Below are 15,964 nucleotides of genomic sequence, written 5' to 3'. Positions count from 1 at the left end.
TCAGGGTAAAAACACATTTGAATGAATGTAGGTTTTGACACTCTTACGTAGGTGTCATAACCAGCCATAAAATTACGCAATATATGTCACAACAGGTGTAAATATATGGGTCATGACAGTGCTATGACCATATTATGACAGGTTATGACAAGCTATGTCAGCTGTTATGACATATTATGACATGGTTATGGTCGTGCCATAACGTGTTATGACGCTGGGTGTCAAGTAAAGTGTAACCAAAAATTCTGCTCACCCCTTAGCAAAATGTGTAGAATTGCAGAAAATGTGAACTAAAATTGCAACAACAAAAAAATTCTGTAAAGCAAACGTATTTGTTAACCTTTTGTTAATAAAATAGTTTTTTGCTAACAGATGCCTCTGTACGTATAGAATTATAGTTTTTAATATCGGTGCTGAGTTAGTTTGCTCATATGTAGTGGCTAATTGTTTAGCTATGAAAACAAAGGTGTCCATGCATGCCGATGACTCAAGTTTTATTTTAAGTCCGCAAGCTAGATGCCTGCAATGTCTCATTGATGTTTCAGATAACTTTTCTGGACTCTCTGGACTAAAACCTAATTCTGATAAGTGTACAATATTACCTATTGGATCTTTAAAAAATACAACTTTTACATTACCCTGCAGTTTACCTATAAAATGGTCTGACAGTGAAGTAGACATACTTGGTATTCATAACACAAAATATATAAATAAGCTCTCCACAATGAATTTCAATAGAAAACTTGTAAAAATAGACAAGATCCTGCAACCATGGAGAGGTAAATACCTGTCTATTTATGGAAAAATTGTCCTGATTAACCTCTTAGTCATATCTCAGTTTACTCACTTATGGCGCTGCCTACTCCTGATGATTTGTTTTTCAAATCATATGAGCAAAAAATATTTTGCTTTATCTGGGATGCTAAACCAGACAAAATAAAGTGTGCCTATCTATTTAATGACTATGAATTGAGTGGGTTGAGATGATTAAATATAAAAGCACTAAACCTCTCTCTAAAAGCTTCACTTATTCTAAAGTTTTACTTGAACCCTAAATGGTTCTCAAGTAAATTACTAAGAAAAGCTCATCCATTGTTGAAAAATGGCCCTTTTGCCTTTGTGCAGATTGCCATGTCTCATTTTCGATTAATTGAAAATGATACTTTTTTCAAAGTATCTCTCTTTTTCAAACAAGCATTGCAGAGCTGGCTACAATTTAAATTTCATCCCCCTGAAAAGATAGACCAAATACTACACAAATAGTATGGCTGAACTCAAATGTGCTGGTTGATAAAAGATTTGTACAAGGATATTTTGTTTTTAAATTATATTGTAAATTGGAAAGGTAGAATTATGTCTTTCATGGAGTTATCAGAATTGTACCGGAAGGTCTGCTCATGTCACGACTTCCGCCGAAGTCGGTCCCTCTCCTTGTTCGGGTGGCGTTCGGCGGTTGACGTCACCGGCCTTCCAGCCATCGCTGATCCACTTTTCATTTTCCATTTGTTTTGTCTTTGTCTTACACACCAAGTTTCAATCCCCCAATTACTTGTTCATTATTTAACCCTCTGTTCCCCCATGTTTGTTTGTGAGTAATTGTTTGTTTGTAAGACGGTCCGTTATGTGGGCTCGCTTTATTGTATTATATTTGTCTATTTTGAGTAAATTACGTTTATTTACTCATATCTGCTGTCCTGCGCCTGACTCCTCTACACAAGCTACACGCAGACCACATTACAGCTCAATCCAAGATTACAACCAATTGATTAGAGCATTGCCCCGAACATGGAGGAGGCAGTGGGAGGAGGTAGGGAACTTGTCTGTCTGCCCAATATAAACGATCAAAATAAAAATAGCATAAATAGGAAAGGATACTAGTTTAATTTGAGGACCAGAATGTTGACAGCTGTGCCATACAGATTGCAAAATAGTTGGGAAGAGATTTTTGATGTACCGATTCCATGGTACATGGTGTATGAGTTGATATATAAAACGACGTAAGATTCAAGACTTCGTGCTTTTCAGCTAAAATGATTATATAGAATTCTTGCCACCCAAAAAATTGTGAGTATTTGGGGCATGAAATCATCGAAGCTCTGCAGATTTTGTTGTGAGGATACAGAATCAATAGACCATTTATTTTGGTATTGCCCTCAGGTAGCCTGTTTCTGGTCTCAGGTTCAGGAATGGCTGAAAATGCAGAACATTGATCTAAAATTGATCCTAGAAATAGTAATGTTGGGAGATCTGGAGAGACCGGGTCAGTCAATTACTAATACTCTTAGTAAAAGTATTTATCTTCAACTAGCAATCTGTGGATTCTATTCGATTAGATAGATTGAAATTGTATGTTAAACATCACAGCATAGTTGAAAGATATATGGTGCGTAGAAATCCGAAGAGGGTGGCCAGCAGAGATAGGTGGGAAGGACTGAGGGAAGCTGAGGGTTGGGGTGTGGAATCGGGATAAGTTGGAGGGGTTGCTGAGCGAGGGATAGAATGACGGTCAAAAATGGAAGTCAAAAAGTACGATTGAATGACACTGAGGGGCAGTGTTGTTACAACTAATGCCGGTTTGCCTGAGGCTGATGCATATACACATGCATATACACACACTCTCATTCAAATCCACACACGTGCACATACACGGACACATACACATGTAAATAGTGCCATACATGCACTCAACATATTCAGTTGGCCTTGCTGTTATGATTTTTGTTGTCCTTTGTCTTTTGTTTTTTGCATTGATGTTTTCTGTTTTCCTTTGTCTTTGCCTTTTGTTCATTTTGTTGGTTGTTGGTGAATTGTATGGTCTTGGGGGTGGGGAATGGAATTTTTTATTTTATATATTTTTTTTCTGTGGGGTGGACTGTTGGGGGGGTCTCGGATGGTTGAAGGGCAGCTCTTGGGGAACTGTGGGGGGGATCTTGGAGGGCTGGTGGCCTGGCGGTTGGGAGCTTGAGCCGGTGGCTGATGGATCGCTGGTTCGGGTCGTCGTTTTAGTTCTTGAAGGAGAACTGTCGACGTGCCCTTGAGCAGGATGTTGACCCTGGTTGCTTCTGTGTGTCGCTCTGGATGGGAGTCTGTTGGATGACTGGTGTGATGTGGTTGTTGAGCGGCTTCACTGCAAGTATATTGTATGTTTTAAATATTCAATAAAATAAAAATAAATAAAAAATATATAAATATCCTATGCGTTTATAGATTGACTGAGGTGAATGAAGCTACAGCAACCAATGTGATAATGGCTGGGGTCATTTTTGCTTGTTTTTGCTGTTCTCCAAATAGCACTTTAGAGTTTATAAATTGTATAGGAATGCATTTAAAGCGCTTCAACTCCGGACCTCGCGAAAACTGTTCTGGAGAAGTGTATACTGGCTATGTTGTTGCTACAGCATCTCAAGAGGGACATACAGTAACATTGCAGTTACCACTCCGTCCACCATTCCCTAGCAAAGCCCAAGCCCGCTTGATGATAATAGCACTCAAACTGCCCCTAGAGGACAGTTTTGAAGGCATTTCCCGACATCCTCCAATTTCAATGTCAATCTTGAACGACCTGGCGGAGCTAGCGTGTTCTTCTGTAAGAAATGCCATTATACTACACGTGTTAAAGCTCCTGCATAAATTAAATATTAGTATACAGTATTAGCATCTGGTAGCTGAGTGCCGTTTTTTGTTGTGCATTGAAAAGGTAAAACCTTGATTGCATAACTTCGTTCATTTCCAAAATATTGTGAGAAAAACATGTCCCACTAAATGCATCACTGACAACAGGAGCATTTCTATACCTGTGCAGATCAGGTATAACAAAAATAGTTAATCAAGAACATAGTACAGTATTTCAAGTCAGTCATTTTCTGACGTGGAATTATTTGTTAAACTGCAGTGTAGAGATGCTGCATCAGTACATCTGAAAAACTTCCACCTTTCCTTGATCGAAAATAATAACCCAGCAGCATCCCTAGTAGTTTGTTTGAAAATCCATTATGAGAGTCTATAGCGGCTAAATTAGGTATGAGAGACCATGAGTAAAAACACCTACAGTACATTAGTTGTTTAGCAGTGACTTGGCATGTTGAAAAACCCTCAATATAAGTGAACTGATAATATAAAGGTGGTTTTGTATACCAGGCTATGACAAAACTCCCAAGGCACTTCCCCGGGTTAAAAGGTAACGCAGTAAGTTGCAGTAGCTTACTGTATATGTATGTATGCATGTACAGTGCCTTCGGAAAGTATTCAGACCCCTTGACTTTTTCCACATTTTGTTACGTTACAGCCTTATTCTAAAATGGATTCAAAACAAATCCTGAGCAATCTACACACAATACTCCTGAATGACAAAGCGAAAACAGTTTTTTTTAAAAACATTAAAAAAAAACAGAAATACCTTATTTGCATAAGTATTCAGCCCCTTTGCTATAAGACTCGAAATTGAGCTCAGGTGCATCCTGTTTCCATTGATAATCCTTAGATGTTTCTACAACTTGATTGGAGTCCACCTGAGGTAAATTCAATTGATTGGACATGATTTGGAAGGCACACACCTGTCTAAGGTCCCACAGTTGACAGTGCATGTCAGAGCAAAAGCCAAGTGATGAGGTTGAAGGAATTGTTCAGACAGGATTGTGTCGAGGCAGAAAAGATTCTGCAGCATTGAAGGTCCCCAAGAACATATTGTTCTCCATCATTCTTAAATGGAAGAAGTTTGAAACCACCAAGCGTATTCCTAGAGCTGGCCGCCCAGCCAAACTGAGCAGTCGGGGAAGAAGGGCCTTGGTCAGGGAGGTGACCAAGAACCCAATGGTCACTCTGACAGAGCTTCAAAGTTCCTCTGTGGAGATGGGAGAACCTTCCAGAAGGACAACCATCTCTGTAGCACTCCACCAATCAGGCCTTTATGGTAGAGTGGCCAGACGGATGCCACTCCTCAGTAAAAGGCATGACAGCCCGCTTGGAGTTTTCCAAAAGGCGCCTAAAGACTCTCAGACCATGAGAAACAAGATTCTCTGTTCTGATGAAACCAAGATTTAACTCTTTGGCCTGAATGCTAAGCGTCACATCTGGAGGAAACCTGGCACCATCCCTATGGTGATGCATGGTGTTGGCAGCATCATGGGATGTTTTTCAGCAGCAGGGACTGGGAGACTAGTCAGGATCGAGGCAAAGATGAACAAAGCCAAGTACAGAGAGATCTTTGATGAAAACCTGCTCCAGAGTGCTCAGGACCTCAGACTGGGGCAAAGGTACACCTTCCAACAGGACAACAACCCTAAGCACACAGCCAAGACAACACAGGAGTGGCTTTGGGACAAGTCTCTGAATATCCTTCAGTTACCCAGCCAGAGCCCGGACTTGAACCCAATCGAACATCTCTGGAGAAACCTGAAAATAGCTGTGCAGCAACGCTCCCCATCAAACCTGACAGAGCTTGAGGATCTGCAGAGAAGAATGGGAGTAACTCCCCAAATACGGGTGTGCCAAGTGTCATGACGTGACCCTTTCTGGGTATATAGCGTGGCATCCCCCTCTCTCTCCCTCCAACATCCAGGTTCTGCTATCTCAGGTCGTAAATTCCTGGAGGAGACGCTCTCCTCCTGGCCATGCAGAAAGAGACACATAGAGAGAACAAAGAAACTTCTTCTACGTCACAGAACTTGAGAACTGAACAATATTCCTGTTTTGGAGAATGTGTAAAGGTCGGTGGAGAAGCCAGCTATAACCCGGTCCGTTTTGTTTCATGTTTGTGACCTCATGAAAGACAATACAGCCACATTGCCATAACTCTGTTTATACAGGAGCATCCGTTATGGGGTTTGCGTCTAATTATTGTATACAATGAATGAGTAAACATGAAACTATTTGTGAAATTATGTAATGTGATTTTAAACTGTTAATGTGAGAGAATTGTATTCCCTTTAAAGTTTAACTAAGTCATTGGCCCGCCCCCATGAGCACAGACATGATCTGGCTCATGGGACAGCCCTTTTCTACTGTTACGAATAAAACCCTCACCTGAAGAAATCCTCTGGAGACCATGCATACCTCGGTCCCCGAGGGGGCGAAGGTTTGAGTAGAGACCACAAAAACCTCAGTATAAGCTAAGGTTGTAATGGTTATTGAATTCCTAACCAAACCATGTGGAGCATTGGTTACACGGGTGGAAATGGTTCAACTCTGAGACTATCGATCCCGACAGAATAAGAGCAAATCTTCTATACTAATTACTAGTCTGCAGCTAGAAATTATGTCAACCTGGAATGCGAAGACCAACAACCGCCGAAATATCTATTCTATAATAACATTTCTGAATGGTACTCTGAAGTAGCCATTCTAACCACAAAAGACTTCAGGAAAGCAGCGAGAGATGCGCGGATGAACTTTCCAACAGAAAGACGGACGATTCCAACAGAGATCACCACGACACACTGAGCGTAAATATATATTGATTGCAATTATTCCCGAATGAATGAGCATTCATGTGCAAAGGATTAGCATTTCAATTAATATAATTATCAACTGTGTAGTGACTCTTTTGTCTTTCGCGCCCTTCTCAGTCCACACCCACTTCCCTTTGTCCACCAAGCCGTCATATCGGCTTAGCCCACTAGGGAACCTCCCCTATCTTTTCATTGTAACCATATCTACTGTTTGTGCATTTCTGTGATTATTTATTTAGTTAGTAAATAAATGACTAAGACAATTGGTGTATGGATGATTCATAGTAAAGGCTGGGTTCGTACAGATAACCAACAATTTACGACGTTTGGAATGAGACTAACGTGAGGTAAATAATTCATTAATTAGAAGACTAATTGATCAGATATTAAAATATCTGAAGTTATATTTGGAAAATTATAATTTTGTAATCTGAAGATTTTCCTTGGTGCCCCAACTTCCTAGTTAATTACATTTACATGATTAGTTTAATCACATAATAATTACAGAGAATTGATTTGATAAAACAAGTCTTCAATTTAACGATGCCAAAGACACGACACAAGCTTGTAGCGTCATACCCAAGACTCAAGGCTGTAATCGCTGCCAAAGGTGCTTTAACAAAGTACTGAGTAAAGGGTCTGAATACTTATGTAGATGTGTTTTTTTATGATTAATAAATTAGCAAAAAAAAGTTTTTGCTTTGTCATTATGGGGTATTGTGTTTAGATTGATGGGGGAAAAAAACTATTTTAGAATAAGGCTGTAATGTAACAAAATGTGGAAAAAGTCAAGGGGTCTGAATACTTTCCTTAGTTTGCTCGCCATTTCCTTCAATGGTATAATTTGTACTGAAATTAAACATGAATTTGAAATGAAAAATGTATACTGAAAGTATTTACTGAGACACTTGCATCTATAACATTGGCATCTTTATTGCACAACATTCCCATAAAATTGGGAAAGGATAATTTAAGGAGAAAGAATTCATATTGAAATAAAATGAATATGTACAATATACATTTAATCATTACACACCATACTAAATTATTTATTCATATTCATGTATAAAGAGAAAAGTAGATATAAAGTCATACCTCCAAGAAATAATCAGGGGTTTTACAAAATGCAATAAGTACAACATATCCTGCAGTGGCCTAGCATCTTACATGATAAGCATGTACATTTCTTTTTTACAGCAAAATAAATTCTTCAGAAGCCCCTGATCCATTCACTCTACATGTCCATTAAAGGTAGACTCAGCGTTATGACGTAGATGCAGAAAGTAAACAGCATAGCGGGTCAATTTCCACAACAACTAAGTGTTGAAGTGCGAAGCTCAACTTCTCAGCTGTTTTTGTGCCATGGCTACCATGCTGTGAACAGCAAGAAGCGAACCTGGGCAGATACTGTGTGAAAGCGAAGTCTTGCATCTCACCATCTCCGGTGCTGCTCATGGCAACTTCATTTCGCTGAGACTCCATTGTATGGCATTCTCTCTAGACAAAGTACTTCGAAATCAAACGCAACATCAATTTCTTGGTTGGTAAAAATATTTGTAAAAAAACAACAAAACTGATTTGTGGATTTACCTCTTGCTTTTGTAAAATCAAAACGCAGTGTTTTTGTTTTTAAGTTAGCCATAATTAAACTGATACACATATTGCTAACATATATTCCACAAACTCTCCCTTTGTAGCATTCAATACAGCCGTAAACATGGTATAATGGTGGCAAAGCGATAAAAAAGTTTTAAACCGTGAAAATATTTGTTTGAAAATATATGTAGATCATTGTTTAGTTATTTTCAACATACCGCAGTAGAAATGGGCTATCATTGTACTCAAGAGAAATACAATAGTTTTCCCATTTTCAGGAATTCAATTAACATCCCTTTTTCAATAAAGCACAGCATTGTGTTCGCACAGTTTTATTTGAACATTCCTCTGATTAAAAATAACAAAATATTATTCCCTCAGGCATTTCTAGCGGGCAACTATAAAAAGCAGATCTGAGGTAGTGTTGTACCTGTGATAAAGTATGTCAAAGCCACATTAAGCATTTTCCAACCTCAGTTAATGATTAAAATGACTATCGATTACCCAGATATGACCTCGAGGCCTGTTTATAATTAGTGAAAAGATGTAGTTCATTTTCAAATGAAATCCAATGAATTATGGATCATTTAGAGACATTTTAGGGCAAGTACACTTGTAAACAAATACATGAAAAACACAGAAACATAATTGGCATAAAGTGACAATATTCTCTGATATTTACAAGTTCAAAAAAATGCATCCTATCCATCTCCGGAGTCCGTTGCTTCCTATGAACTGGTTAAAGATTGTACAGAAAAATAGTACATGGGGGGGAAAAAAAAATAAAAAAATCTATTTTATTATCGCTGTCTTTATTATCCATACTCAACAGAAAATGTCTGACTTTGGCTTTCTTGTCCTTTAACAGGGTTAAAATAGTCTGGATGCAAAGAAGAGAACGATTTAGGGACGCTCCACAGCAGCAGCATGCCTCTCTGGCCTGGAGTTAGCCAACAGAGCTTCAGCACTTATTAGTGGAGAGTAGACTGTGGGCTAGGCTGCCCCCTTGTGGCAGTGTGTTTGTATGCCCAGTGGCAGCAACAGCAGTATCCACCGAGGTCTCGCATCCATCGAGGTGGCCCTTTCTTCGTCCCAAATGACACCATATTCCCTACATAGTACACAACTTTTGAATAGGATGCCATTTGGGATGCACACCTTGTCTAGGAGACCCTCTCTGAGAACGTCAGCAGGGCGTTAGCGGACAAGGTCAAGCCGTCGTGTCAGGCCAGGCCAGGCCAGAGCACAGTATCAGTCATACTCCACCTCTGGCTTTGGTTCCATCCATTATAGCAGTATCTGGGCCACATAGGGAGAGTGAGTGCTCGCCACGGCTGCCAGCAGTGGAAGGTCACTGGACTCAATACTGAAATGATAAGAGAAGCCATGCTTAGATTATTGTACATAGCGGAGCAACAAGCCATGGTTATATTCTCCTAACTCTGTTACTGTGAATGTTATTCAGATGTAAATAAAGTGCAGTATCTTAAGAACAGAAAGAACACTGATCACAACATTTATATTTGAAAATAAATGGCAGCCTATTCCCTTATATAGTGCACTACTTTGGACCAGGACCCATAGGGCGCTGGTCCAAAGTAGTGCACTATATAGGGGAATAGGTGCCATTTGGGACGGAACCCCATTGTATAAGAACGGTTTAGCTGCTCACCCCAGGACCATCCCCAGCTCCTTGACGTGCACTCTAGTCTGTCCCTTCAGGTACTCTGCCAGCATTTTACTCTTGAAGTAGATCTCCTGGAGTCTGTCCTCAAGGTGCATTATGCACTGAGGAGAGTTATAATCTTGTTAGATGTTTGTGATACCGAGTAGCCAAAGTAGGGAGAACTCACACTGCTAAAAACTGCATGCTAATTTGGCATTTGTATGAACTTACAAAGTTGGGGGAGACGTTCATTTTGTAGAGCTGGTGGGTGGACTGGAGGAGGCTGGACACGAGGCTGGAGACCAGGACCTCCTTCCCCAGTTTGTTGTTGTCCGTCGCTCGTCTCTGGCTGCTGGCTACCTGCACCGTCCACTTATCAGTGTCTGCGATAATGCAGACAGCCTCTGCAATGGGCTCATCCAACACTGGATGCTGCAAAAAAAACAATAGGAGAAGACTTTGGGCTCAGACGGCTGCAGACCAGATACAGCATGTATCTCACGAAGCCTCACAATCCAGATGTTTAGTGCTTGAGGTATATAGCAGTCTTTTACCTGTACAGCGTGGGCCAATTCTGACATGAGGCCCTGCCTTAACTTGTCATCGTTGGGCATCCCCTGCAGAACAAAGTCCGGCACGTTGGTCGGACAGTACCCCCCGAACAGGGACCTCCCAAAGTTGGCAATGCTCGGTTTGGAGAAATTCTCCACTAGCTTTGACCTGTTGATTTAAGACATGGCATAGACAACATCAAAACATATTCTGACACATAAGTCACAGAGGTTGATATGTGAGTTGAAAACAATGTTTTTAATGTTGACATCAGTATGCCCTGTAAAACTCAAGACGTATACTGTGTGAAAGTGGCCAAGCCATTGGTTCAGAGGCAGTGTGTATCTCACCCAGGGAAGGGGACCTCCACCTCCTCCTGCCACTCGTCTGGTTCCTGATCCTCTCTATAGTAGATGTCACTCTCGCTCTGCCTGTGGATGTCCTGCCCTGCGTCTTCGCTCTCGCTGTCCCCCAACGCACTGTCCGAACTCTCGTTCCGGGGGATCTCCCAGTCATTAAGCGGGGCCACCTTCTTTTGTTGGTCCTCTATGTTGTCCCCTTTTCGGACAGTTACTGAAATCACAATGCCCTTGTCCTGCTCAGCAGAACAGCTCCGACAGGAGCCTGCCTCCGACGTGTCTGTGGAGCCACACCTACACCTGGTCTGGACGTCAGCCTCCCCCACACCTACCTGTCCCATAACCCCCTGTCCCGTACCCTCCTGTCCCTTAGTGCTACTGCTGCTCTGGACTCCCGAAGGGTCCAACAGCTCTTTCTGGGTTTTGTCCGTGCCGCTCGACAACTCTAGGCGTTTCGCCACGTCGTCTATAGTCCTGGTCTCGACAGGGTTGTCGTCACTGAAGTATTCGTCGAACAGCTCCGAGCACTCCTCCTCGCTGACAGGGTTCCACTGGGGCATCTTACTGGAGACACGCATCAGAGTCTTCTCCCCCCCCCCGTTGGTCTTGGTTTGGTCCGCTGATGTGCCGGTTGTGGACTTCACCCGCTGATCACCACCATTACTGCTCCCACTCTGCTGCTGCTGTTGTTGATGTTGTTGTTTTTGTTGCAGTAGCTGTTGTAGTAGTAACTGTTGCTGCTGTAGTAGTAACTGTTGCTGCTGTTGTTGTCGTCGTAGTTTCTGTTGATGTTGTTGCTGTAGCAGCTGTTGTTGCGCTTGATGTAGTAGCTGCTGCTGCCTCTGTTTCTCCATTATGTATTTCTTATGCTTCTTAATGTCCTCCTCCACCTTCTTCCTCCTGTTCTCGGTGTCTGACCCTGGGGACTGGGGGTCGCCGATAAGAAACAGCACTTTGGTGGCAGGCTCCTCCTGGTGGTTTGACAGAAAGGGGCCGGGTACAGGTACAGGTACGGTCCTGTCAGGGGGCTTCTTCTCCAGTGGTATCCCTGAGGAGTGGAACACCTTGATGGGCATCTCCTCTGTCACCTCCTCCTGGCTGGCCTTGACCTCCAGCTCTGCCTCAGGCTCGGTCTCCAGGAGCACACAGGCTTGCTCCCTGGGGGAGGCTGAGCCCACACGCACCAGCGTCTCCAGCTTGGCATCCGCACAGGAGGTTGGTGACTCCTTCAGCGGCGCGGGCTCACTATCATCCTCCGTGTGGACGATGATGGGCACAGCGTTGGTATTGTGGCTGGAGTGGGCCAGGGCCTGCAGGACGCTGCTCTTGGAGCCCTGGCTGTTCTTATTACTGTCCCCCTCCTCATCGTCCTCCTCCTCCTCCTCAGGCCCATTGCCAGCCTCAGTGTCTGTGTAGGTGCTACTCTGCAGGCTGTTATTACTGTCTGAGGGGTAGCTGCTGTCCTCTCGGGGCTCGGGACCCTGGCTCAGGTAGTCTCCGCTAGGCTTGTGCATGGTGACCAGCACATAGTCGGACTCCTCCACCTCCCCGCGCCGCAGCGAGGTGGTGATGAGGGAGCCGGGGATGACGATAGCCTCATCCTCAGCACTGTCCAGCATGTGGGTCTCCAGCAGCTCCGAGCAGCGGATGAAGTAAGTGAGCACGTAGAGGAGTCTCTGGACTAGCTCCTGTCTCCGACCCACCACTACCGTCCTGGATAGACGCACCGGGGAGCCGATGGCCCCGTACAAGTCACCTAAAGGCACAAAACAAACACCACAGTTAACTACAGTTCATCCCAATTAACTACATATTTCTAATTTTCACTTTGTTACATATGTACAGCTACAATTAAAAGATTAAAATGTGGTAAAAAGTGTATAACTTGTTCTTTCCCTTTTACCTTTGGGAGAGTGAGGGAATCAGTGCTCTGTACTGCGTTTGATCCTTTTCAGCCACTAGGTGGAGTTGTACACTAAAGTTGCCTGTGCTAAAATGAAGCCCACTATTTGGTATTTACAGCTAGTTACTGTTACGTATAGGAGCGTCTTTTAATAGTCGACAATACAGAGATATTTCTGCCATGTTATTTAACATGAAGTGAGTGATGATGACTTTCATACCATTTGAGAGCTTAAATTAAAAAGTATCCTGACAAATATGCATGCCATGATGGGATGGAATTTAAGGATTGTGAGCACTGGCCAGCCGATTTAGTAGACCGCGATTTCTACTAACCCAGGTAACATTCGGTCTGTCCTTACCGAGCTGGGCCCACAGTGGGTTGTAGGGGTGGGTCTTGGCCAGCATATCCACGCTCTGAGAGGAGTGTTTCTCCAGAAAGATCTTGATGGGCGGCTGTCCGTTGGGCATGACTGTGGGCACCCAGGCCAGGTGGTTGGTGAGGATGGCTGTGAGGAGGGCAGGGAGGAACCTGAGAGAAGAGGAAGAGAGAGAATTATTGAGTGCTCTACTTTTGACCAGGGCTCATAGGGCTCTGGTCAAGAGTAGTGCACTACATAGGGAATAGGATGACATTTTGGACGCTAACACTGTCTACCGCTTCCACTCTCTGTCTGACTCATTTTTCCTCAATCTCCACCCCCTCCGCAGCCTCGTGTTTCCCCTCTTCACGAACTCATGATCATTCGGAGATACATCATAGTGGTCACTGGTCAGTCTAAATCACGTGGCAGTAGACTACTGCATCCTAATACAGTGAGTTCTATGGATGTCTTGCTACATTGGCAAATGATTAAGCTTGGTTTTGTAACCTCGACAAAAACAAGCTGAAGATAGATTGGCAGGGATTCCTGACTTATCAGCTCATTCACTATTGCACACATACAGCACTCATATAAGAGAGAGAGAGAGAGAGAGAGAGAGACACAGACAGACAGACAGACAGACAGACAGACAGGAGCACTCAACTGGTTCTTTGAAGCCTGCTCCATGAGCAGGGAGAGCTCCCTCATGAACTGTCCACAGAGCTGGTTCTTCTCGGGGGCTCCAGACATCATGGTGAGCCAAACGGGCTCGGCCACGCGGGGCATGGTGTAAAGGTTGACGATGGTCGTCCTGGAGAGGGGGAGGGAGAAACACAAGCCATCATTGTCTCGGGGTGAACAAGAGGGCCACAGTTCTCAGTCCAGGCCCTGCTTACAAGGGAGACCCTCTCTCTGAGGCAATTCAGCGTCTGGAAATTCCACAGCGGGAAGCAGTCCAGAGTTTTACACAGAACTGAGGGCATCTCTGAGGACGGAGGAATGTGCAGCATTGTAGTTTTAGGTCCCAGATGTTTGCTGACGAGCAGGGAAAACAAGTAGTGTAACTATCGAACAAGAGCTATAGGTAATAGGAAGGAGATGACAGGTAGTGAGGAGATCGATGATTTGTAAAAGGTCTTTCCCTGAGTTAAATTCACAGAAACTAAAGATGAACACAAATAACCCCACTTGAACCCAGGGCTAAAGTTGCCGGAGGCATATTGTGTCTCCTTTTACAACAGTAGCGTTGTTAAACATCAGATTTCGGTTTCAACTGACTGGGATAATTTTGACACACTGCTAGGAAATATGCAGTCATCGCCTAACTAATATCCCTTCAACCCCACTCTACCTTTTGTTATTATTCAACGAACACATAAATCCAGAACCTTTTGCTAAAGTTCATCACAGCAACACTTCTCAGCCGCCAGTGTGAAGAGCCCTATAAAAAGCCCATGGGCGTGGGTAGTGAGGTTTTTCCCTGACGTGGGGAAGCCAGCTGACCAGGTGAACTTTAAGGCAGCGACGGACGTGAAGGAATGTCAAGTCCACTGGACATTTATAAAAGCGACTGAGTCGAAGTTTATACTTCATTCATTCCATATGACTTCAATACCACTGTTGTGCGGGCAGAGCATTTTAAGTCCGTCAAAGAACGAAGAGACTCTTGATCTGTTTTCATCATATCCCAATCGTACAAGATATCCAATTGGCATTGTATGTGTGTTTCCATGTTGCCTCTGTGGGTATGGGTGTGTATTATACCAGACTTCGTCATCAAGCAGCATTTCTTCCATTTTGCGCCATTATGTTTCCATGACCTCAGAGACCTAAAGGTCAAACACAAATATAAATCTTCAACTATATTGGCCTTCTTGCTGATGGCACTGACATTATTTACTCTTCTGGTAGCCCGGACACTGTCTGAGGGAGATCGTGTTTCCTCAACGCGGGGGCTTGGGTTGCCATGGCACAGCGCCAGCAGGCATATGACTGCAGCAACGGGAAGCCTTCACACTGTGCCCAACACGTCTCTCCCTCCCACCGCATAAGTGGCTCTGCAGCAGGGGATTTCCCAGCATGCATTGGGAGCAGCAGGGGTGTAGCTGGCCTGTCGTCACCGTGTGCGAGTGTGGACAGGACAGGTAGGGACTGCATGCGCCCTCTCTGCTTACAGTGCAGATTATTAATGAGCTTATTTTGGCTGGGCTTGTGAGAACACCCTGTGGGGACGCTGCCCACTGTTAGGAAGGTCAGAAGCTATCTACGTCACACTAACTTAAACTAAGGTGTGGATTAATGATCTACTGCTGTCCGACACTTTGATATACGTTACATAAAAGGAAATATACAGAGTCCCTATGGCAACAAATTATGCCTCTACCTGTCCTACCTCCTTGCCCAGGCTCCTAGGTAACAAGCTAAGGGATTTGCCTCCGCTACATTGTCAGTGTGGTTTGCTTCAGTCTCAGTAAACACATGACAGTAACTCACCTGAATTCATTGAGGCCATCCACCATGCGGCTGTAAGCCAGAGCCCTCTGACTGGCATCAGCTGATCGCCGGCTCATTTTCATGGCCTTGTAAATGAGAACAGAGGCATGTTAAGAGGCATGTACTTAGAGAGGGAGAAGAGCGAGCGGGGACCCCCCTGAGACTACACACACTGACAAGAACAGAAACTGGATACAGTGCCTTCAGAAAGTGTTCACACCCTTTTACTTTTTCAACATTGTGTTGTGTTGCAAAGTGGTATTAAAAATGATTTGTCACAAAATCTACACAAAATACTCTTTAATGTCAAAGTAGAAGAACAATTTTAACATTTGTAAAACATTTATGAAAAATAAAAAACACTAATATATCTTGATTAGATAAGAATTCATACATGTTAGAATCACTTTTGGCAGCGATAACAGCTGTGAGTCTTTCTGGGTAACTCTCGAAGAGCTTTCCACACCTGGATTGTGAAACATTTGCCCATTATTCTTTCAAAAATGATTTTTGTTGTTGATCATTGCTAGATAACTAGGTTTTGCCATAGATTTTCAAGCAGATTTAAGTCAAAACTGTAACTCG

General features: G+C 43.3%; 1 protein-coding gene across 4 annotated transcripts in view; it reads right to left on the bottom strand.

Moving 5' to 3' along the window:
- Positions 1–7,359: 7,359 nt before the first annotated feature.
- LOC115148553 (folliculin-interacting protein 1) overlaps positions 7,360–15,964 on the bottom strand; it is a 31,825-nt gene continuing 23,220 nt past the window's right edge. For all 4 annotated transcript variants that reach the window (XM_029690536.1, XM_029690539.1, XM_029690537.1 and 1 more), the window contains 8 exons: positions 15,380–15,465; positions 13,551–13,697; positions 12,884–13,053; positions 10,611–12,375; positions 10,263–10,428; positions 9,940–10,140; positions 9,715–9,830; positions 7,360–9,408 (listed from right to left, as the gene is read on the bottom strand). In XM_029690536.1, the coding sequence (XP_029546396.1) occupies positions 9,330–9,408; positions 9,715–9,830; positions 9,940–10,140; positions 10,263–10,428; positions 10,611–12,375; positions 12,884–13,053; positions 13,551–13,697; positions 15,380–15,465 (2,730 nt within the window). In that variant the 3' untranslated portion in view covers positions 7,360–9,329. The remainder of the gene's footprint in view (positions 9,409–9,714; positions 9,831–9,939; positions 10,141–10,262; positions 10,429–10,610; positions 12,376–12,883; positions 13,054–13,550; positions 13,698–15,379; positions 15,466–15,964) is intronic.

This window comes from Salmo trutta, chromosome 15, assembly GCF_901001165.1.
Source record: "Salmo trutta chromosome 15, fSalTru1.1, whole genome shotgun sequence".
In the NCBI taxonomy this organism is placed as follows: Eukaryota; Metazoa; Chordata; class Actinopteri; order Salmoniformes; family Salmonidae; genus Salmo; species Salmo trutta.
Note: the sequence above shows the minus strand (reverse complement) of the source record. Positions and strands in the feature narration are given on the sequence as shown.